A 24,630-nucleotide genomic window follows, 5' to 3' on the forward strand; every position below is an offset into this window, starting at 1 on the left:
GCCATTTAGTGTTATTTTTGTCAGCCACAACAAGGTCACTTTCAGAGAGGAAAAGCAGGGTATCCGTTTTTAAATCAATAAATAATTTTGACAAGCCTGGATCCGGAAAAACAACGGAATCACATCTGCTAATTTTTGCCTAAAACCAAATGCTCTAGAGCTGTGGTCTTCCATCTAGGGGTTGGGATCTTCAGGTGAGTGGTAGGCAGAGTTTGTCCTTGTCCAGAGCTTTTTGTTTCTTGTCCTTGGCCCTTTTGGTCTGCTGGTTACGGTCCAGCTCCCCCTCTTCCTGTCACATGACTCTGATATCACATCCCTGCAGCTCACAGGATCCTGGTTCTAGAAAGGTTGAAGACTACTGATCTTGAGAGACTGATGAAGAACAGTCCCAGCAGAAAGGTCTGTCACAACTCATTCAGCCCCGGGTTCTCTATACATCCGTTTCTCGCAGCATGAAGAACTTGCCCCTGTGAATTCCACATGCCAGCAGATTTTATATGGATCAGACTGAATTCCGTCCCTCTTGATTTGTGCTGCTTCCTCCCTTCCCTTTCCGTCCTCTGAAAGGCTGCAAACCACTCCCCCCCCCATCTCTTCTTATGCTGCATGTTGACTGAGCAAATCATTTGCAAACTCTCTAAAATAATTAAGGAGATGAATCACAGCTCATTCGGAAAGGGCTTCTTAGCATCTATAGGGAGGGTTATTTATAAAAACGTTTTGCTGAATCATACAGAAGTGCTCATCAGCAGGGGTAATGCCATTTTCATTTATATGTAGGACCAGAAGAAAACCAACAAAGAAAACAACCCAACAACAGCTTTCAACACATGAAAAGAAAGGAAAAAAAATATTTACAGCAGGTTTCAAAAACGTTATGGTACAATACACATAATTACACAGCCAGGACTCCTGATTTTATGCTTTCTGTGGCTCCCTTGACTTCTTCAAGTACTGACAAATCATCAGAAAACGTTCAGTCCTGAATCTTTAGAATGCTCCTTTTCTCCAAGTCATTCATGTCCTTCAGGATCAAGGCAACATTGTATCTTAGTTCTTGAAACTTTGCAAGGGGTACCTAGAACACAGGGGGACAAAAAAATTAAATTGTGATTGGACAAGGTATGATGCATCGATATGAGAGCTAACCATGACTAATGGCTTCCCGCTGTTATTAATTCAATTCCTTCTCCTTCTATGGGCCTGTTTTCCTGAGTCACTGCTCACTGCTTCAGATACTCACTGCTAAAGACACTAACATGGCTACCCATCTTGATCTATCTCCAAGGAATGATACAGATATGGTTAGGTTTGCCAATTCAGGGCTGGGAATTTCCTGGGGATTCGGGGTGAAGCCTAGAGAGGGTGGGGTTTAGGACTGGGAGGGACCTCAGCGGGGAATAAGGCCATACAGTCCACCCTCCAAAGCAGCCATTTCCTCCGGGGGAATCGTGCACTGCTTACATGCTCTCGTGGGGGCATCTAGTTGGCCGCTGCATAACATGGGGTGCTGGACTACAAGCAGACCAGCACCGTTGGCTCTTGCGTCAAATGAGGCAACTGGAATTCTGCAGAGCCAGAAACCTTGACAAGTTAGTTTCAACTGCACTCGATGCAGAGCGGAAGAGAAACAGGTGGATGAACTCCAGGTCTAGTCCAGCCTTATTCCAGCATGTGATCACATTTTGTTATTCTGCCAAGAACTCGTGGTGGTCCTTCCTCCATTTCACCCTCACAACAATCCTATGAAGTCAATTATGAAGAAGAAGAAGAAGAGGAGATTGGATTTATACCCCGCCCTTCACTTGGAGTCTCAGAGCGGCTTACAAACTCCTTTCCCTTCCCCTCCCCACAACAGACACCCTGTGAGGTGGGTGGGGCTGAGAGACTCTTTCCGTTACTTGTTACTTGCCCTCAAACTTGGAGAGAGTATTTATCTTTATTTATTTAATTAATTTATTTAATTACTACCCCGCCCTCCCCGCCAAGGCAGGCTCAGGGAGGCTAAGTAGCCAAGGCCATCCAGTGAACTTATGGATGAGTAAGGATTTAAACCCAGGTGTTCACAAACCTAGTCCAGCATTCCTAACTGCTACCCCATACTGGCTTTCCTCTGCATCCCAACAGAAGCTTATGTAGAATTCCTGCCACTAGCAGTTGATCCCCCTTGAAAGTCTCCCTCCAACTTCATGGAATTATAGAACAGTGATTCCGGGCTTGCAAACAGCTATATGCTTAATCGTCTATGGTGAGCTATAACTGCATCCAGGCAACCAGACCGGAAAGCTTTTATAAAAACATTGGTTCTCCTGTTATGCCACAAGTGACCGGCATTGACAGTCAGGCTAGCAGTATCTTTGCAAAGGATGGAGAATGACAAGGGTTAGGACATGGGCACTGGATGCAACAGGGAAAAATTACAGCAGTTCAGGAAGGCAGTTATGGTCAATTCAAAAAGGCACGAACCAGACTGCTGTTCATAATTATAGTTAACAGCAGACAGAAAACTTTCTATCTCAGTCTGCTTTGCAGAGCTGATTGCTCTCATCCTTTTAAAAAGCTCACGGGGATAGGGGAAAATTCTTCAGTCCCCAACCCTGCAGCCAATGGATTGGATAACAAGTGTGTACCATGGCTCAATAGCAGAATACATGCTCACCATGCGCAGAGGAGGCTAGTGAGTGAGGGCATTGAGGAAGATCCTGCTAGCTCACTGCAGCATGCTCGCAGCCGCTGAGGTCAATCTAACCTGACCTTTACCCTCCTCTTCCTGCAAGTATTTAACCTGGGCAAGGCCAGAGGCACAAACACCTGGACAGGAGCCAAAGCATTCTTGCTTTTGGTGCCTAGTACGGGGCTTGCAACCTGGGGCCTGTGGAAATCATCTTACCAGCCTAGATTTCTTTGTTCATTGTAATCTGGAGCTGCCTTCTTTTCCTAACCTGGTTTGGGTCCCTCTAGGGGCTAAAAATACTCAAATAAACAATCAAATCACATAGATCCCTGGCCTCCCCAATTAAAAATATCACAAAAATGTAGAAAGAGGGTCTTTCCCGATATCTGATGAAATCTTGGAAAGCTGCTGTTAGTCAGACAATAATGACTTATATGTACCAGTACTCTGACTCTGTACAACGGATGATAAACTCAGGTGATGTATCTCCAGAGAAGGCAGACTATTAATACATTTATATTCTACCTTTCTTCTATAGCAAAAGGTGCTCTACATAGGATTCCTCAATGTCTTCTCATCCAGACACCAAATGAACCCCAGACTTGCTTAGTTTTAGCAAGATGATTGCTGTCACGTGCCTTGACAACCTGTGATCATGTAGCTAACCATGTTTTGTATATACATCTACAAAACACACCAGCCAAAATGTTTAGTAGTCTGTCAGGCCTCATATGACTATGTGACAGTAACTCAGATTTTCAAATGTTACCTTGCCTGATCACCTGGAGGTTAATGGCACTCACCATAGCTGAGTGACTATTTACATGCCAGCTACTAACAATAGTTTCAGGAATATTGAATCTTTTTGACATTCTAAATGCAGCCAAGTAATATTTTATCTACAGACTGCTAAATGCATCCATATTGTGATCTTTATATATTTTATTTATATATTTTAAATCACAACCTGGATGCATAACTCTTAAAAAACATAAAGCTACAGACTGAAAAAACTGTTGAGAGTTCCACTCTTCCTAGTGCTGGTCTTCCAGATAGCCAAGGCCAAATAAAGTTACATGATCCCAGCCACTTAACACACGAGCGTGTGGCCTTATAAAATGTGATCTTCAAGAATCAATTTCCCTTTCAGCCTGCCTGCCAACTCAAAGGGTTGTTTACCTCCCTGTATCTAATCCCTTCCTTAGATTCATGAACAGGATTAGAGCTAAGCTGTAGAAATGGCTACTGATCTCTACTGTAAAGTAACAATCTGCCTCCCTTATAGCACACTTTAAAATTTAAGGTTCTTGAGGGGCACAGTTCCCACATGCAAAAGGCGGCCATGCTGGATTTCCAAATGACAAAAGACAGGCGGCACGCAGCTTGCTGTTCAGAGGACTGCTTCACATCTGCAAGACTACATAATCTTCGTCGCTGTACATTAAACTAAAGCGGAATGACATTGTTACAACCCAGCTTGGCGCTCATAATTACTAAATGACGGGTTTGCTCACATACAGGGAGGCAACTGCGCTCTAAATGGGTGGGAGCCACTGCTGGATTTCTGGCTGGGCCACGCTTGTGTGGCAGTCTGAGCAGACGACCACTTCCCCTGGGATGCTGCCTAAGTGGTCCCATAATCTCCGCAACTGCAGTAACTCCGAAACGACTAGAGAAGCAAGCATCAGTCACACAGTGCCATTTCACTAAGTCATGCACCAGCACAGGAAGGGCGACTTATTTAGCACCACAGAAGTGTATCATGAGCTCAAAGGTCATAAATAATCTGCATGTTTACGCTGTCAGTTTACATAAAACCTGCTCGACTAGGGCAGATGTCAGGCCAGGCTGCGTAAACAGGAATCTCACTCCAAATGTAACTTTGGGGTAGCATGCTTTTATACAACAGCTCCTGGCACGTACAAATGGAAAGTTCCTTCCTACTTGCTGACAAGCATCTCAGCTATTCAAGGAAATGCTGAAAGTTCAAAACAACCCATCTAAGTTTGAGCCTTTCAGACTTGTTCCCAGTATGCTCTTACGCATCCTCCTGCAGCCAGGACTTCTGGGAATAACCGGCTTTCTTTAAAGAAGCAAAAGAAAAGCGCTGCACCACCACTTTAAAACACAAAAAGAACAAGCCCTGACTTGGTTAGCCCAGGCAAGCCCGATCTCGTCAGATCTTGGAAGGTGAGCAGGGCCAACCCTGGCAAGGATTTGGACAGGAGACCCCAAAAGAATACCAGGGCCAGGAGGCAGAGGCAGGCTATCAAGCCACTTCTCTGAACATCCTCCACGGCTCAGAAGGAGATGCCAGAGGTCGCCCTGACTTCCAGGCACAGGTGCGCGCACACACACATGCAAAAATGCCAAAAATACCAAACCCCCAACAACAAAAAAGCAAAGATGCAAAGTTAAAGATACAATTTAAGCTATACACTGCAATAGGAATTTTTAGAATAGTAACATTTAATATTTATATAGCACTTTCAGCATCTGGTGAGCTTCACTCACATTACTGCGGTAACCTCTACAACCCCCCTGCAAGAAAGGCCAGTATTATTACTCTCATATTGTAGATAGGAGACTCAGAGAAGCATGCTTGAAGGCTACCTAGAGAGTTAGGGACTAAGGTGAGACTTAGGTTGCAGTCACACGGGTGAGATAAGGCAGGGGGGAAGCGAGGCTATTTCCTCCAGAGGAATTTGACCCGCAGTTGCACGATCACACAGTCCTTGGAAGCTGCGGGGGCAGCCCACCACTGTGTGATCAGACGCAACCATGTGTGAGTCGGGTTTTTGTTGTTGTTGTTTATTTCTGATGCGCTTAAACGAGAAATCGATGAATCGCATCTCCGCACTGAGGGCTCCCTATGGAGTGTGCGATGATGTGCATACTGAGAAAGGGGGGAAAAAACAACGGCTCGGAGTCGTGATGGCCTGATCAGACCATCCCGACGCCATGAGAGCACACTGGAGCGATCAGACAGGGGAAAGTCCCTCTGTGGCCCATCACAACCTGTTTACGACCTGATTTCCCCCAGTGTCTTTTAACTCTGCTTCTGCGGCAGAGCAGAACGGGTTGCCAACGGCTGTGGGGCGCTTCCCAAATGTTGTCGTCTGATCGTGCCCTTTAAATCCGCCCAGCATTCACACCTATGGCGGGTCAAGGGGTCATTTCCTGCAGGAGCGCACAGGAGCGGAGCTCCGGCAGTAAAGAGCCCGGGGGCAGGCACATGCAACAAGCCCCACCCCCTGCTCCCAGCAGCCCTCAGTCAGAGCAAGAAGCAGCCAGGTAAGCTGCAGAGCCCCCCCCCCGGCCCCCCAGTCCAAAACAGTCCAGTGGCACCTTTAAGACCAAGTTTTATTCAGGTACAAGCTCTCCCTCCTCTGTGAGAACAGATCTGCACATCCCCCCCTCCCATAGCTAGGAATCCAAAACAGTCCAGTGAAGCCTGAGCGGTGGGTGTTGCCTTCTGACACACTTCCGGTCAGGGGGCGTGGCATATGCAAATAAGTTATGCTAATGAGTTATGCTAATGAGCTCCTGCACCTCTTTTTCTACAAAATGACCCTTGGGCGGGTCTAATTGTGCATATGATCTCAGCCTTATACTAGCAACCTCACAGCTCTTTTCTGCTTATGTGACACCAGTCACTCACTACCCCTTTGAAAAGTATTCTCTGCACAGTGGACCAATGCATATTTGCTACCTGATAACTACGCCATCAAGTGACAATATGCTCATGCCGAATGGGTCCTTGCAGACCAACATCACCAATGGGACTTTTGTATTGCTTCACACACAATATTGGTCCATGGAGTCAGTTCACACCCCAGGCACAAGCACCAGTTGTCAAAGGTACAGTAGACAATTAGAGAGAAATGGAAGGAGGCACACGCCTGCAAGACCCAGCTCCAAATCTTTAGGGGGAAAATGGTGACTGAGAGGAGAGATGGGGGCAACAAGAGCCTTAGCGCAAATGGTTAGTTTAAGCAAGGAAGCGAGCACAGAGTAACCTGCCAAAAAAGAAATTCTTTCTGGCGGCTGTAAGGCTTTTGGTAGCCATGATTCCTACAAAGAATTAAGACTGGTTCCTTCCCTTGGATCCATTTAGAAGAATGAGAACTCACTTCAAAGCGATGAGCTGTCCCGTCTGAAAGCTTCATCTGCATCAAGATGGACGGCTGCAAAGCACGAGCCAAGGAGCTGGAAAGGATTCATAGACCAGCCATTAGAGCCAAAATACACACCTGGACTGCCATGAAGAACCGGACATTTAAACTTCCCACACAGAGGCAGCAGGAGTCAGTCCACCCATCTTTTCAAGAGGACTTTTGTGCCTTGGCAGGAAACTGGCTGCTAATGGCCAGAACAGCTTGGAGCGAGGCCATCTTCTTTCCCTCTTGTGAACCCACTTAGGACGCTGATGGACACACGGGGCCGTAACAGCTGACTCACCACTCTGGAACTCTCTTCCCTCGGACGTTCACAGAACCCACAGGGACCCAACAAGCAGTATACGTCAGAAACCCATCCTAATTTCATGTTACTTTTATCCTTTAAAGGTTGCTTTCAAAAATCAAGTAGAAAAAGTTCTGGTATTAAAAGTAAATCATTAATTTGTTTGTTGTTTAATTTGTTGAACGATAGCTTTCCAGTACAACTGTATTAATTCACAAGTCCACCAACAGCTATAGCCAGAATTACATTGGCAACCATGTGGAAAGATAAGAAAATACTTAAGATCAAACAATGGCAAGTTTGACTTTGGGACTACTTTATCCTGAGTTAAATCTCAGATAGAGTTAATTATAGCAAAGTAAATAATTCCATCACTAAATCTGTTGAAGTATGGTTTCCTGTAATCCAATATATAACTGAAAAAGACATACTTCCAAAAAATACATTGTATCAAGGTATGTTATTTCTTTAACAGATCTCTGGTTTATTTGTAGATAATCAACAGATATGAAAATATTATTTTAGTGACTGTCTAGAAGTTGTATGTTATTCTGTATATATAGTTTTAAAAAAATAAAGTAATTTTTTTTTTTAAAAACCCATCCTATAACACTGTTGTAGCCATATTAGGATGACCAACCCGTTCCTCCCCCGACGTCACTCCCTATTTTATGCAACGCTGCTTCTTCTGCTGCAGATAACTGCTCTTTTCTTCCTTCATTTCTGTAAACATTACAAGTATCCCCATTTCTAGTCAGGGTAGCAGGCCAGTCACCGGAAGACAGTCATCCGTCTCTCTGAAAAGACCTCTTACCCTCTTGGCTGGGCAGAAAGCCCATCTAACCGGCAGCGTTATTTTATTTCTACAGCTCTCCAGCCAGTGACCAGTGGAGTGGGAAATGAGTCACTGTGGGTGCAGATTCTGCCTGCCAAACCTAGGCCAGGAACTGGCAGACAGGAAACTTGAAGATGGCACTCTAAGTAGAGATGGCTGCCAGACAGTAAACAGGAAGTCCCAGAGGAAGCCTGTGGTGAATGGAAACCAGAGAAGAGAAGATGCAAAAATGGAGCCCAGGCTGCCCCAGGGTCCACGTCACAAAGGTGTGTTTGTACCTCCCAAAGCAACTGGGGTGAAGAATATTTAGCTGCAGCCTTTTCCGTCTCTCTTCAGCACGGAATAATGTTTGGCCAGCATACCGTGGATCAGTGCTGACTCCAGGTCAGCAGGAGAAGACAGTTCCCTCCACACTGCCGGTGGGAAGGGATTGCACAACAGGGTCAGGCCAACAGGCCAGGCTCCTACAGCCACCCCTCCTATCAGCAGATCGGCTCCCTGCCTCTGCAGCCCAAAGCCACTTCCTGGCAAACTACTAGCAGGTGAATAAAAAACAAGGCCTAGCAGTTGGGAGAATGGAAACTGAGGTCAGGTCTAACAGACAGTCACTGAAACTGCAGCCAGTGGGTGAGGACTGTAGCCAGACGCTTCAAAGGAGCGCAAACCATGCAAAAGTCTTCCGTTCCTTCAGGGGATTCTGCTCTTTCTCCCTGACTGCCCCCAGAGGCCTAGAACTGCCTTCCCAGCCACCTGTATGACGCCACCTCTCTTGCTTCCTTCAAGACCAACCTCTTCTGTCAAGCGGTTGGCACCACCCTTTAGTCCCTCCCAGTGTTCCCTCTAAGCTGAGTTAGTGTGAGCTGGCTCAGTGTTTTTTAGCCCCTAGCTGACACATTTTTGTCTTCGTTCATGAAGGATGGCTCCAGAACAAACTAACTTATGCAGCAGCCAAATCGCTCGCCCACAACTTTAATGCCAGTAGCTCACAAAGTGGAATTTTTGCTCACAAGACTCCACAGCTTAGAGGGGGCATTGGTCCCCCCCCCAATGAAGTCTTAAGTTTGATCCCATGAACTGACCAGCTGTTCCTTGCCTGCATATCCTTGGCTCCACCTCCCTCTTCTTTCTTTGCGGTTTCCCCTTTGACATATTTTGGTTTCCTCTGCAGGACTAGTTAACTTTGGCATTTCCTCCTCCCAGTCAGACTCTGATGCAGGCAAGTAATTCTACTATGTCTCCACATTGGGTGTGAATAGATCATTCAATCTCTCCCACTTACTTGCCCTCAGAGGAGGCTGCCCATGCAGTCTCTGCATGAGTCACTGCTCTGGGTTAGTATCTTTCCGATTAGGAGGGATGTCCAGAATACAGGGGGATGGCCTTCTCCAAGGGTCTTAATATGATTCAGAGGCCTGGGAAATGCCAACTTAGCTTTCACAGGAGGATCTGGTTGACTTCTTACTTCCTGCCCCCCAGTTTATCATCCAGTGTTGTACACAAAATCACTTCTGTATTAAAAAAAAGAAGTGGCAGCCCCAGATGACTTAAGCATGGGACCCCCTCCCCGTGAAGATGTATGGACGTCTTACTCTTCTTTACCTGGTAGAAATAGCCACATCCACTCTCCACTTGAAATCTTCGACTCTAGGCAACTTGTTAGCTTGACTCTGAATTGTGGCTTCAAGAATGGGTCGCCTGATAATGAAAACAAAACATGAGAAATAGTACAAAAATGTAAAGCAAGTCATAGGGGCAATAAACTGGACAGACGGGATACTTTACGTGAACAAGGCGTCAGTAAGAGAATTAGCTGTAGACCAGGAGATGTCCAAAAGGCCATGAATGCTGCAGGAAGAGTTATGCAACTCACTTGCTTCAGACTCACCTTGCCATCTGTAACATGGAAGATGGCAATTTGGGCCTACTTTGCAGTGCGATAAGGACTGATCATGCACTGACTTTCTGAAGCACCTTTCTTGCACTTCTGGGTGTTACCAGGGTTTATATCCTTTGAAACTGGTTTTATTCAGATTAATGTAGCTACGGTGGTCACACGTCTTCTAATATTGATTTCAATGCTCTTATCATTCCTACTATGTGTTTACTCACTGAAAATGCAGTTGGTGGTTACAAATCTTTTTTTTTAATTTGAAAAACTGCTTCTTGGTCTTGCCAGAAGCTGTCTGATAGGAGAGAAGCAGGATTTCAAATAAACAAGGAAGCAAAATAAAAACCAACTGTTATTGGCATACATCCAGCCACATAGTTCCTCCGACACAATGACATTTCCATTTGGGGAAGAGAGGGTGGAGATTTCTACTAATTCTCCTCCCCAGCAGGCATCTGCTGTTCGTTCTAATCTGGTATGCCCCCCCTAGGAACAAGCTTTCAGGGGGCTGAGCAGCCCGTGGTAGAAGTGGGGAAGTCCCACTCTGCAAAGTCTGCGGACAGCTGGGCACACACTGATCTTTCTTTCATTCCTTAGCCTGCCCTGTCTAAAAAGCTCCAGCCAGGAAGCAACAAAAAAATGTCCCCTTGAAGTCACAGGGTTGGATCTGTAATGGTTATATAATCATCCTTATTAGTGGGTGGTGCTGTTGTGCACCCAAAGGTTTGGGTGATTTTAACTGTTGTTCTGTGTTCTGGAGGGTGTTGATTATTTGAGTGTTGTAAGCAAGGCTTTTTGTTGTTGTTGTTGTGGTATCAGTACTAAGTACCAGCACCTTTTGGGGGGGGGGGGCTCTTCCAAGTCTGATGGGGGAATTGGTAGAAATCAGCACAACATTATAAATCAATACCAGCACCTTCCTATCTTTCTTTCTTACAAAAAAAGTGCGAGTTGTGACTGTTTTAAGATCTGTGTGGGAGACCACTGGGAAACCTTTTATTAAAAGCAGGTTTCATTAAAAGGTGCGTTACAGATCCAACCCATTCTTCCGCTTCTGGAAAAGACCCTTTGAACACAGAAAAGACTACGCTGGGGGTCATGGAAAATGCATGGACAAAAGCGACATGAGATAGAGGATGTAGGAAGGAGGTAGCTTGGGCGAGATAAAAAAAAACAAAAAAAAACCCTTTTCCAATGCTGAGTTAAACATTAACAAGAGCCACTCCAGATTTTTTTTTAATAATGGTGTTTTGTCTGCATCTCTTTGCCAAGAGAGAGGAGGAAAAAACATTACCGGAATCGTCCCCTAAATTGTCAGCATCCAGCTCATTTCCAAATAACATCAGCACCACGGCCCCTGGCACACAGCCAAATGTCATCTTGTTACAAGTACAGAGAGAAGATTTAAGTTCCTTATGTAATACGTGAGATCTCCTTTCTAGCATTTGCCTAATTTAACACATGAGAGCTTCAGAGCCTTCTTATGTATTCTGCTTGGCAGTAGGAATGAAACTCACTGCATAGAATAAAGATATTTACAAGAAAAAAGCACACAATTTGCACCAAAGTACGTACAAGCATACGAAAAGCGAGGAGTCACTTGCACTCTAGCAGCACATTCACTGTGTTCTTGTCAAACCCTCCTCATTGTCTCCAGAGCTGAGCTCAGGGGAAATGGTCCTGCAAAACAAACTCTCGGCTGCGCATAGTGCTGACTGGCTAGTGTCTGAGATATCACAAACTCCCCTTCATGGGAACTGTTTTCAGAGTTAATTAAAAATAAATAAGGAAATGAACAATCTGCTGATTTTTTTAAAACAAAGCAGCCCTTTGCAAACTGAAAAGGGCAGGCAACCTGGCTTCCTGCAGTGTTTGGCAAGAGGTGAGTCTGACAGCTGGATTATCCATCCAGCACATTTTTAATCTCACACTTTCACCAAGGTGGTAAGAGGTGATTGGGTTAAGAGAGAACAAAGTCCATGCAGTGAAGTCCATGGCCAGGTACGGATTTGCAGCCAGATCCTGCAGTCTATTACAGCACCCTGTCCATGCAGAAGGGCCCCCTAGAGATTGATCTTAAACTAGGTCTCTCACCAGTTGACTGTCAACATATCCCTGGGATGGATCTACAGAATATTTTAAAGCTACTTTCCTGAGGAAGTGGATGAGGTCACTATAGCCTCTTCTTTGCGGCTGTGAATAATAATTTGTTTCAAAAGGGCTCTTGATAGTCTAGATCTAGTCAGGGAGGGAATGAGATGCTTTCATTCCGGTTACAAGAAGGGTCAGCATGAACACAGGGTGCAGACAGACGTAACGAAAAGATAAAACTTGTAGCTCATCTCCATTGACTTCCCTCTGGAATCCCAGCAGAAGAGATGGAGATGCCCTACAGCAAACTGAAACTCAGTTTTGTCCCTTCCCCACATTTAAAGTGAACAGCCTTCTTCCTCTTCAAGCACCATTATGTTTTTCCATTTATTTAATGCCTTATTAGTAACCAAACTGAACCAAACATTTATATATATATAAAAATGCCTGAGGGATTTAGGAAACAATGCTCCCTCTAAGCTGTGGAGTCTTGTGAGCAGAAATTCTACTTTGTGAGCCACTGGCATTAAAGTTGTGAGTGAGCGATTTAGCTGCTGTATACATTAGTTTGCTCTGGAGCCTATCCTTCCTGAGCTAAGACAAAAATGTGTGAGCTGGAGGCTAAAAAAATGGTGAGCTAGCTCACACTAACTCAGCTTAGAGGGAACACTGTTAGGAAGGAGGTTGTTGTTGGTGGAAAGTGCTGTCAAGTTGCGGCTGATTTATGGCGATCCCATAGGGATTTATCAAGGCAAGAGATTTCAGAGGTGGTTTGCCATTGCCCGCCTCTGCATAGCGACCCTCGATTTCCTTTATGATCTCCCTTCCAAATACTAACCAGGGCCAACCCTGCTTAGCTTCCCAGATCTGATGGGATTGGGCTGGCCTGGGCTATCCAGAGAGAGAGGTTGCTTGGTGACATCACAGAAGACCAGCCAACCAACACACTGCATGGGAGGCTTCTGTTTCAAACCTGCAGAACCTCCTGTTTCTAGAGCTTGACTCTGGAGGAGGAGAAGTACCTTTGGAATGAATGCACCAAAGATGCTTCCAGACCAGTCCCACAGCCGCATACAGATTACATTAATCTCCCCTGTCTCCAACTGAGTTTTGTGGAACTCCTTTCCTTGACTGCATGAAGTTCTTCTATGTGCCTGAGGAATTCCTTTTCTGCACCCGCTCTGCATTAGTCAGACCAGAGTTAACCCAGGGGGCTATACAGTAGGTGTGAAATCTGAGAGTGCATCTATACTAAACGTTTCACTTTTACGCCAATGTATATTTCAAGGAACAGCCAACGAGAGCCACTGCAGCTGCAGTGTATATGCAAGTGGAATGCAGACAGGCCAAACAAGGTGGTACTAAATGTCTGGGCTCCCGTTAATTCATTTTTTTAAAACGAAGGTACTCCACTTTTTTTAGGGGCTCTGGCCTGCTCCAAGCTGGAGGACTGTTTGATCAATATCATATTAGACAGGTCCGCTTTGTTGATCCTGCCTTTGTGCCCTGGTATGTTTTTATGGTTTGACTTGTTATTGTTTTTTGTTCATTTGTTGCTAACCCTTTCAGTTGTCAGTCCCCTTGAGTAGGTTCTGGAGCAGCAACATACACATTTTCTCAATAAAGGGGGGGGGGGAATCTGTGGACTGCAGTAATAAGCAAGGGGATTTACATTTAAGAGATTCTCCCTATCCCTGTGTTTTACCACAACCTGGCACAGTTGCTAGTAAGTCATCCGTGCATAGAGAACAGTCCTCAAAGGCATGCCGTAGTTTCCCCTTAAACCCTAGAATTCTCTTTTCATGGAGACTTGGTGAAGCTTGAGCTGGAACATCTTCCAGAATTTTAAAAATTCAATCTGGGTTTCCATAGAGGCAGGAACAGGGAAGAATGACTAGTATGTTACCAGCCCAGAAGCTCCTGGAATGGGATGTTCTACACAGACAATTAAAATATTTAAGTGCTCCTATTGAATGGTGCCTTTTTGCCAAAGAAAGGGTTTTTTTTTTTTTTTTAAGGAATTAAATTCAGGTTTCATTTGTCTTTCAAGGTGTGGGCCTCCCCTTTGACTGCGCAGACACACCCAAGCGTAGGGAAAATACATTCACCAGCTGTCTTCCTCAGCCTAAAAAGTAGGTCAATTAGGTTGGGTGTAACCCTGGGAAGCCTTGAGAAGGTCATTAGTCAGCCCTGGATGCTGATCAAAGCTGAGGCTGCTCTGTATTAGCAAACTGCCTCAAAAGCCCAACACACGGCCTGGCTTGAGAGAAGCTGACTCGATATCATGTTAATTTAGAAGAAAGGGCTTATTCAGCTGGTTCTGGAGGATCCTGAGCTTCTTGAAGGTAAAAACCCAGAAGGTAAAAAAATAATTGAAAAATAAATACATCCACCTGGATTGAATGCAGCGCATTAATCTACTCTGATATGAAATAAATGAAGCTCTACAGGAGCCCTTCCGCGTAATAATTCACTCAACACTCAGCAATGGGTTTGGATTCCAAAGAGGATTTTACACTATAGACTGACTCAAGAGCTTCCAGGCAAGCTCAGGAAGCCCTCCCCGTGGCTAGCAACAAAGTCTGCAATGCAACAACCAGGAGAAGGCTAACGTTGCACTCACTGTTTTCTACTGACAAAAGCCTTCTCTCTTTCTCTCACTTTCTCCAATCAGGTCTTTGAGCTTGCCTTCTGCAGCAATGAGGACCAGAAACTCAACTTTGTTAAAAACGTAAGACTACATCCTTCTCCTCTAACAAAAGCCGGGGGAATGGGTGCGGGCCATGTGTGGCCCATCCCTGGAGTAACGCAGCCTAACAGCCGTTTATTATCTATTTCATTTAAACCATTTTTATACTGTCTTTCTGCTCGATCAGGGTTCTCATGGCGGTGGACATAAAACATTTGCACAATTAAAAACATTTAAAATTATAAAATAATTCAATAAAAACACACAAGCAACTCCAGAACCAGGGAGGAGGGTCAATAAGTGCTATTGAGGATATGCCAAATGAAATTTTTAGAAAAAGTCTTTACTAGCCTTTTACAATACTAGAGGAAGAGAAACAAATCTTCCTGGGGAGGGAGTTTTGAAGTTTTGGTGCCATGACGGAGAAGGCCCTCTCTTCAGATGACAGGGGGAACCAAAGCAGGGCCTCAGAAGATGGCTTCTGTACAGGCAGGTTCATATGGCAGAAGGCTTCCTTAAGGTATGTTAGTCCCAGGCCATAAGGGACCCTTGCCCATGGCTAACAAATGCTTTAAGAAAAAACCTTGTCTGCCCATCCTATGCTGTAACATCTAGGACTATATGAGGGTGGAAGAGTTATGAGGTTGGGATATTTATGCATACATATATGATGCACGCATGTATGTATATAATTTCCCCCCCCATTGGGCTGGAACATTTCCCCACTTGTCTTCAAGGCACTGCTGACTAAAATATGGCTCAGAAAGTTATACCACTCTAAAGAAAGAGAACACAATTGACTTATAAAGTTACCAACCTATTTCCAAAGGCTACGGTGGCAAAGTCCACAACGAATTCTTCCGGGATCCTTCAACAGAGAAGGGTACAGACTGAGACACACGGCAAATGCTTGCAAATAGAAAACATTCCATTTAACAACCCAACTCAGACGGCAGCAACACACACACAATACCATGTGTCCTACACACAAGGGAACTTTAACCAGCAAATTAAGAAACAAAAGAGCCCGTTCTTTGCCTGGTAGTCTCTGGCCCTTGTGGATTTTGCTGTGTCATGATATTGCACAATGCTGTAACAGGAGGCTTTAAATGGAGGCTTGCGGTGCCTCCGATTTCATCCCGAGCTTCCACTTTGAGCCACCCAGTGGAGATTTCAACTAAGTCCATGTCACAGACATCGTGTTTTGCTGGCTAATTAGAACAAGCGATCACACCCAGACAATACAGGCGGATTGCCCTAGCATTACATCACTGGCCTCTGAAAAACAAAGGAAACGTTTTGAAGTGGGACAGCGTCTGTTTTTCAAAACCACAGATTGTCTTGTCATCCAAAAGGGATCAATGGATACTCGGGCACATGTGGTAAAGGAAGATGCTGCAATGCATGATGCCACTGTCCAATTAAAGATGGGCTCTGCAGTCAGCATTGAATCAAACACTACTAGCTTCCTGTGACCTCATTAGCAAAGCATTGCATGAGGATTACATCCAAATGGGACCACAGTTATGCTCATGCTACAAAAGCCAAGAAGATTTGGGGTGGGGGGGGGCAGAGCAAGTGACTGCCTGTCATCTTTTTGTGACAGGCTTTTGTTAAGCCATTTTTGCACTCTGCAGATCTACAGAACACTTAAGCATAAACAAATCACCAACCACGTCTAGCAAGAAAGATCAAGATGGGTAGCCGTGTTAGTCTGTCTGTAGCAGCAGAAAAGAGCAAGAGTCCAGAAGCACCTTAAAGACTAACAAAATTTGTGGCAGGGTAGGAGCTTTTGTGAATCATGATGCGCTCACAGTGACTCACGAAAGCTCATCCCCTGCCGCGGATTTTGTTGGTCTTCAAGGTGCTGGTGGACTCTTGCTCTTTTCTAAGCTCTGGCAAGATAGGTAAAGGTAAAGGTTCCCTTGCTCGAAAGCCAGTCGAATCCGACTCTAGGGTTGCGGTGCTCATCTCTGTTTCAAAGCCGAAGAGCCAGCACTGTCCAAAGACGTTTCCGTGGTCATGTGGCCGGCATGACTAAATACAAAGGCGCACGGAACGCTGTTACCTTCCCACCGAAGTGGTACCTATTTATCTACTTGCAATTTCTTGCTTTCGAACTGCTAGGTTGGCAGGAGCTGGAACTAGAGACGGGAGCTCACTCCGTCATGCAGCACACTCGGGTCTTGAACTACTGAACTACCGACCTTCCACAGCCTGCAGTTCAGCGTCTTAACCACTTGAGCCACCGCAGCAAGATAACACTGCACTAAAAATCAGCAGGCAGCATATGCAGATTCTCCTCCCTGTTATCAGAGGAGAAATCACCTTTAGTATCTGCTAGGAACTCGTCTGGGATCTATTGTAAAATCAGGAATAATCAACATCCGTGGCCTCCACTTTCTCCTCTTCATCCACACCTCCTACTGGCTGTAGAGGTGAAAATATTGTTTAAAAGAAGCAGCAGCTGTGTCTAGATTATTTGTGACTGCTCAGGTCACCACCTTTTCCCACCAACCACCACAGAACACTTAAGTTGCTCTGAGCACTTCTGAGGAGAGTCATCAGTTGTCCAAGTGGCACCTAGCTCTACTTCTCCTTAACAGCTAAGCTGGGTGGCTCTGTGGAAGTCCCGAATAGGTGCCTGGAGAAGACAACGGGGTGGATGAGGGCCAGAACTGAAGCTTGGCTCAAAAAAAGACTGAGCTGCTCTTGGTCAATTGAGAAACTGCTGGGGGACTGCGTAGTCAGCCTGTCCGAGAAGGGGTTGCACTCCCCCCCCCCCCGGCCGAAGGAACAGGATCCTAGCTTGGGGGTGCTACTTGGTCCTGGCTTATGGTTGGAAGCTCAGGTCTCCTCTGTGGCACACAGCACTTTTTATCTGCTCTGGCTGGTTCACCAGCTACAGCTGTTCCTCAAAAAGTGTGCGCTGGCCACCGTGATCCATGCTCTGGTCACATAAGATGACTGCAATGTGCTCTACATAGGGCTGCCTTTGAAACCCATTCAGAAATTTCAATCGGTTCAAACTGCAGCCTTCAGGCTACTGGTGGAGGCTGGATACGCACCTCACCCTTGTGCTGAAACATCTGCACTGGTTACCCAGCTGTTTCCAGGCACAATCCACAGTGTCGTTTCTTACCCTCAAGGCCCTAAACAACTTGGGGCCAGGGTACCTGAAGAGCCATCTCCTCCCACACTGCCCAGCCCGCCAGTTACGATCTGCCTCTCAAGCCCTCCTTTCTGTGGCCCGGCCTGCAGAGGTGAGGTAGGCGGCGACTAGAGACAGGGCACCTTCTGTGGCGGCACCTTCCCTTTGGAACACCCTCCCCCTTGAGGCTCGCCAGGTGCCTACTTTACTTTCTTTCAGGCATCAGGCCAAAACACATCTTTTTTTTAAAAAAACCTTACAAGCTTCTTTAATGGCCTGCTTTATGGCTTGCTTTCATGCTGTTTCTGTGTAACAAGAAGGGGGACCCGCAATACTTATGAGGGGGGGAGCTCCACGTGGATGGAAGAGGAGAAGGAGGAAGCAGGTGAGCCTTCTCCCCCACCTCCTGGCACCAGCAGCAAGGGCTGCATGGCTCCCAGCCGCTGGGCCCACCAAACCTTCTCCCCTCCCCACAAAGCACTCCCCCTCCCACCAGCAGCGGTGGCCCATCAAGCCTTCTCCCCCCCCCGCAGCGGCGGCAGCCCGCCAAGCCTTCTCCCTCCCCACGCCAGCAGCAAGGGTGAGACAGTTGCCAGGGCATTCCCTGCACAGGGAATGCTCTTTCACTTTTTGGGGGGATTTAAGTATCCCCCGTATACTTTTTTCAACTTTTTAGATTTTTCTGCACACCTGGGGACTGCTCCAAGTCTGCAGGAAAATTTCTCTCCCCCCCCCCGTGCCCCTGATGTGTGGATTTAGATATCCACACGGAGGGGGCAACTTAGCTATTAGAGATATAGATGGTGTTCTTATTTTATATTGTTACATTATTTTAACTGTAAGCCACCTGGAGCAGGACTCTGAAGTGGCAGCACAGAAAACACCTAAATAAATACAGGTGTAGGCATTGTTTATGTAATGCCATCACTGGACAGGGAGATTAAAGAGCACAGAAAGAGAGAGATCTCTGACCAAGGAGTTTACAGTTTAAACAGTGAACCTGCCATGTACCAGGGACACCTCTTGTGTTGCTTCTTATGTTAAGAACACTCTTATGTTGGGGGTTACATTACCATGGTGCTGGGAAGGCCACGGAAGGGTCTATTCAGCTCTTGGTGAATGGATGCTACAGGAAGAGGCTTCCTGATGCAAAAAGTAGACCCCTCTGTGGCTATAATCATTAGCACTTATATTTCACTTCCTGGTGTTTGAAGTGCTTCATTACATTATCTTCTAAGAGATGGGCACAGACAGGCTTCACCTGAACTGAAAAGGGAACCGGGCTTCTGCCACTTAATATCAAAAAGGTGGCAGAGCAGCTTTTACGTTAACCCCTGGGGGAAAGCTGACAGGAATGGGAAGCTTCCGGTACAGGATGACCCATCCTAAAGAGATGGCATGGAAACCTCTTGGGAATATATCATTGGCTAGAGCTTGAGAATGAGAGTAGGGCAACAAAGGAGGGTTGTATGGGGAAAGGGAGGTGGGGTGAGGGAGGTGGGGATGTTTAGAGAAGGAAGCTAAGAAGAGGTGCTGGTGCTAGAAGCCTCCAAGCCAAGTCAGGGTTGCTGGGGAGCTCACAGCTAAATGACAATTTAGATTTAGTGGGTGTTTCAGAAACGGGGGAATAGGGAAAAATCAAAGGGATACGGTCATCCTTGGATATAAAGTGTACAGACCAGGACAGGGAGGGATGTGTTGGGGAAGGTGGTGCTTTGTATATCAAAGAGAACACAGAGTCAAATAAGCTGGAAAGCATTATGGGAAGAAACTCCCCCACAGAATTGCTACAGATGGAGATATGAGGCCATAAGGGTTACTTAAAAGTGGGGGCGTACTTTCTTTCCCCCCACCCCCAATCAAAATCAGGAGGTGGATCTCAAGATGGAGATGGAAATAAATGAGGTGACTAGAAAGAAAATACTGAAATATTGGGTGACTTAACTACTCTCACAATGACTGGGCAAATGTGTTCTCAAGTAACGATGTAGAAACCAGGTTTCCAGACATAATAAATTACTGTGCATTGGAGCAGTTGGTCACGGAGGTCTACACAGGGTTCCCAGCCGCAAAGAGAGAACTGTAAACACGTTCAAGTATATTCTCATAGGCCCATTACATACATTCAAATGGACAAGTGTCACTCGGGGGCAGAGCTTCACTCTCTTTGAATGTCTTAAGCTGCTTTCTACTGAATTGAATCCTTGGTCTATAATGATCAGTACTGTCTATCCCAACTAGCAGTGGCTCTCCAGGGTTGCAGGCATCCATCACAGGGGCATCTTGTACAGGAATTCAAAGATTCAATTAATTGAAATAATAATATACATACCTAAGCTCTTTCAGATCTTCTTTAAAAACCTGTCAACAAAAAAGAGATTGTTCTGCAGTTCTGGCAAGATTTAACACATTCTTAGACTGCCTTTCCACTCAAATGTCCTCAAGACAGTTTGTAACACACACATGCAATGGCTTGGAGCCAGACTAACATTTCTACGAGCAAGACCTCAGTCCACATAGCAGGACCCCCCCTCCCCAAGAAATGCCCTGCAAAAGCTAGGATTCTGGGGGCATTTCAACCTACCCGGGAGGCATGAAAAATCACTCTGCAGGTGCCTGCCAAAGTGTTTGTCTGGGTATACAACCCGATCACTTCATAAAACATTGAACAATATAGAACCATCTAAAAAGCACTAGGCGGGGAATAAACCATCCTGATACCAATCTATAAAAAGAAAGGTCAATAATTTAATATTTATTTATTGTTTATATTTATCCCCCGCCGTCCCCAAGGGCTGAAAACTGGGCTGAGAGATGCTTACAGCAATTGGCCCCATCTCATGCAGTGAGGAGAAAGAGACTGCCTGAACCCCAGAGTACTTTCCAATCCTGGCATCGGATTTATTTCCAAGGGCACTACCTGGACCTATAGGCAAAGTATAGGAAATGCTTTTCCGAGGGGGATAGAGCTTCTTGCTTGCGAACACGAGACTGACGACCTCCTTGGTGTGGAGAGCAGTGATCCCATACCTCTAACCACAAGCACTTCAGAAGAGTTTTACTTGCCTTCCAAACATGCGGAGGTGCCTTGAATAGGGGTGAAACCTTTACAATCCAATCCCCATCGGAGCTGCACCCTTCTAAGTCCATTTAAGTCACCATTAATTTGGACCTCTAAGTCCATTTAAGTCACCATTAGTCTGAGTGATAGATTAAACACCTCATGAATGACCAAAAACATATCCCTGATTAATCAGGCAAATGTTTTACAAATAAAACAAAGATGTTACTGACATTTAATGTGAAAGATGGAAGATTGGCAGCCCTTACTTAGAAGAAGTGCTCCCAGTTCACTCTCTCCTGGGAAAATCCCTCTTCGAAGATTGAGAGATCTATAGATGCTTTTCCTCCACAAAAAAACCCAGTGGCTTACAACATCCTTCTCCTTTCCTGTATCTTATCCTCCCAACAGTAACCCTGTGAGGTAGGTGGGGCTAAGAGTGTGTGGCTGGGCCCCAAGTGTCCCCCCAGCAGGCTCCCATAGCAGAGCGGAGACTCAAACTCAGGTTTCCTAGAGCCTTGCCTGATATTCGGATCACCGCACCACACAGACGTAGGCCAAAGGATGTCTTTTTTTCCTCCTTAAAAAACTATCGCATTATTCATGTGTAACTTGTAATCAATTACAATCTACAAATTAATCGATTAAAACCCACACATTGACTCAACTAAGACTTTTTAACTGGGGGAGTGCACTAGGCTTTAAGGTCTTCATGGGGAGCTTTGTTAACCAAATTAGATCACGGCATACAGACACGTATGCGTTTCAAATGAGCACATCCACCAGTCAGGCAGTTTGCCTCAGAGCCAAACTATGCATTACCTTCTTTCATGCATTTTCAAGTGTTTCTGCAGTCATGGGGAACTGCTTCTTCTTCTTCTTTTTTTTTAAAAAAAGGATAGCCCAACTGGGCTCAAAACAATGCCATGGGGGGAGGGCTCCTGCCTCCCCCACAAGCAGTTTTCTTGTGCAAAACAGCATCAGAAAGAATTATCTAGCTGATTTTGCTGCTCCACATGGATTATCTGTGTCCATGGAGCAGTGAATCACCAGAATAACTTCTCGTGATATCATTTTCATGCAATAAAGCTGCTGAGGGGGCAGCACCTTCCTCTCCCCACCATGCTGTTCCAAGCCCATCTTTGGCCCCGGGAGAGGCACGGATGGTGGGCGGATTATCCGGGCATGATCACGTCCCAACATCTGGGAAGTGGAGCGCACCGGTGGCTTACCGCCGACAATGCGCCTTAAAAAACTAGTACCTCCAAGGTACTAGTAAACGTTTGCCACGGGCTGCCTCCAGACACCCGTGGTGTGATCGCGCCAGCGTGCAGCATTCCCCTCTGGTCCCTCGTTTACCCGCCGGCGCGGAGGGAAGGACCCGTGGCGTGCCGCTGGCGCATCTGATCGCGTAATCGCGCATCAAACTGAGCCGGGGCAATTAGCCACGCCTCCCCCCGCGATATCCGGCCTGTGTGACCGGGGCCTTTGTTCTCCTTTTAAAAAAAAGAAAGAAAGAAGAAGCAGTTCCCCACAGCTGCTGCATGCCTGTGGAAAACTTGTGAAAAAGGAAAGGTATAGTTTGGCTCTCACTTCCTGAGGAAGAAGCAGTTCCCCACTTGTGAAAAAGGAAAGGTATAGTTTGGCTCTCACTTCCTGAGGAACATGCATGCTCTCTACTTACGTCTTCTTTCAGAGAGGAAGCCGGAAGCCTCAAGGCTTCTCTGAGGAGGGTATACATGCCAGAGATGAGGATCGCGAGCTGCTCGTCTGAGAGATTGGTGCTCTCGGCAATCATTTTCACAGACTCTCTGCAGTCTCTTCCTTCTAACGCGCTAACGGTGACTGGAAAAAACAAACCAATAAGGATGATTTCAGAAGCAAGCATGCCTTCTTCCCTCACTGGCAAGTTACAGGCCCTTTAATATAGTTTCCCTTCACATACACATGAATGTGATGAATGGAGATTGTGGAAGGGTAGAATCTAGTGGACTGCATGCAGGGCAGGGGGCTTACCCTCTGCCCTCCAGTATTCCGACTGCTGAACTACCGACCTTCCACAGCCTGCAGTTCAGCGTCTTAACCACTTGAGCCACCGCAGCTCCTCATCACTGGCAAGTTACAGGCCCTTTAATATAGTTTCCCTTCACATACACATGAATGTGATGAATGGAGATTGTGGAAGGGTAGAATCTAGTGGACTGCATGCAGGGCAGGGGCCTTACCCTCTGCCCTCCAGTATTCCGTGGTATTCAACTGGTAAAACATTTAGTGAACATCTGTCTCAGTAGTCTTGAAACTTTCCAGATGCAGGACCCATCTTTGATCCCAGCCTGCTGAGCGGCATCCACTTCTGTTACTCTTTATCACTCCCTCTGCTTCCCTCACGCTCTTACATGTACCCATCCCTCAGTTTCTGATCACCCATGCCTCATCATTCCACTCGGCCATCTCTATCTCTTTAGAAGAGAATGATGAGCATGCCCCTCCTGGGGACCCACCAGTTGAGGATCAAAGCTCTATTTGCTCCTCCTGCAGAGGAAATCAATTTGCTAAGACAAAAACTTGTGACTCCAAGCACAGGTACAACAGTCACTGGATTCCTACCACCATTTTAATATAATTCACATACTGTCCAACAATTCCAACACAGACGGAGCCATCCGCCTTGTCCCTCCCCTTGTACCACATATATACATGATAATCAATGAATGGGCCTTTGATTCCTTTCATTTTAAGAGGGAAATCAGTGCCCCAAAAGTCACAGTGCTGCTGCTGAAGGAAGAAAGGCATTGTGACATCACAGCCATCCAGGCTACAACTGGCAGAACCCAGTTTTCTCTGAGCTTGGTCCTGAAGGGCAACAGGTACATTGGCTAAGATTGTAGGGTCTACAGTCCCATCATCCTGTGTATGGAAACCACTGTAAAGCCTTCCGTTCAAGCATCGGGAGGAGGGTGGGATACACACGATGGCCCATAAGAGGGCAGGTCGAGGGACTAAAAGGAATCACTACAGTCAGAGGAAACAAGTCTCTGCATACCAGTGCTAAGATGCAACTCCAGCTGAAGGCCTCGATACACCACTTGCTGGTCCTCCAGGGCATCCAGTTCGCTACCGGGTACAACCGGATACCGGACTAGATGCACCTTGTCCGCCGGCCTGATCCAAAGCGGTTCCTCTTACGGTTTTATGGGACCTTCAGCAAGCCAAGCAGAGCCTCGCAGGCCCGCAAGAGGGAAACTGGAGAGTGGTGAAAAGTCTCCCACGCTGCCCTATGCACATCTATGCAGAAGCCCCATTGCATTCAGCGGAGTTTACTCCTGAGCAAGCGTGCAGAAGATTGCAGCCTTAATTCCCTTCTTGCCCAACAACGTGTACCTTTCAGGAGTTTCCGGAAGGTTTCCTTGCCCAGCTCCCGAACACTCTTGGCCATCGCTTCCACCTCCGGGGGCAACCGAGCCCCCAGAAAGCTGACTCTGCTCAAGCTGCTCTCCCCGGTCACCCCCGGGTGCGGGTAGGGAAGGGACACGGCTTTCCCCGCAGCCGCCATCGCTCAGCCCCCCCTCCCCGCCCGGCAAAGCTTCCTAGGGCAAGAGGTCTCATCATGTGACGCCACCATTCCCGGAGCACGTCCCGCTTCCCCCGCGCGCCCCCTAGCGTCCCAAAGGCACAAGCGCGAGGAAGCGCTCTTCACCGCAGCCGTGGAAGGCGGAACGTTCCCTGCTCATGCTCAAGGGCACGTTTCGAGGGGAAGAGTGACATCCCTTGCCCCGG

The 24,630-nt window shown here is 46.4% G+C and overlaps 1 protein-coding gene across 1 annotated transcript; it reads right to left on the reverse strand.

Annotated features, from left to right (window-relative positions):
- Positions 1-684: 684 nt before the first annotated feature.
- Positions 685-24,435, reverse strand: COMMD5 (COMM domain containing 5). Its single transcript, XM_015427063.1, has 7 exons — positions 24,235-24,435; positions 22,538-22,698; positions 20,125-20,153; positions 15,459-15,509; positions 9,573-9,668; positions 6,808-6,883; positions 685-1,078 (listed from the first exon to the last, which is right to left on the reverse strand). The coding sequence occupies exons 1-7, from the start codon at positions 24,404-24,406 to the stop codon at positions 977-979; spliced, it is 687 nt and encodes a 228-aa protein (XP_015282549.1). The 5' UTR covers positions 24,407-24,435; the 3' UTR covers positions 685-976.
- Positions 24,436-24,630: the final 195 nt, after the last annotated feature.

This window comes from Gekko japonicus, unplaced genomic scaffold (genome assembly GCF_001447785.1).
Source record: "Gekko japonicus isolate JY-2015 unplaced genomic scaffold, Gekko_japonicus_V1.1 scaffold425, whole genome shotgun sequence".
NCBI lineage: Eukaryota > Metazoa > Chordata > Lepidosauria > Squamata > Gekkonidae > Gekko > Gekko japonicus.

Coding starts and splice junctions, on each gene's coding strand:
- COMMD5 (XM_015427063.1), bottom strand. CDS start 24,406: ATGGCGGCTGCGGGGAAAGCCGTGTCCCTTCCCTACCCGCACCCGGGG. Junction 15,510..20,124: donor GAAGATCTGAAAGAGCTTAG/GTATGTATATTA, acceptor TCTCTGTTGAAG/GATCCCGGAAGAATTCGTTG. Junction 6,884..9,572: donor GATGTGGCTATTTCTACCAG/GTAAAGAAGAGT, acceptor AATCCTTTCCAG/CTCCTTGGCTCGTGCTTTGC.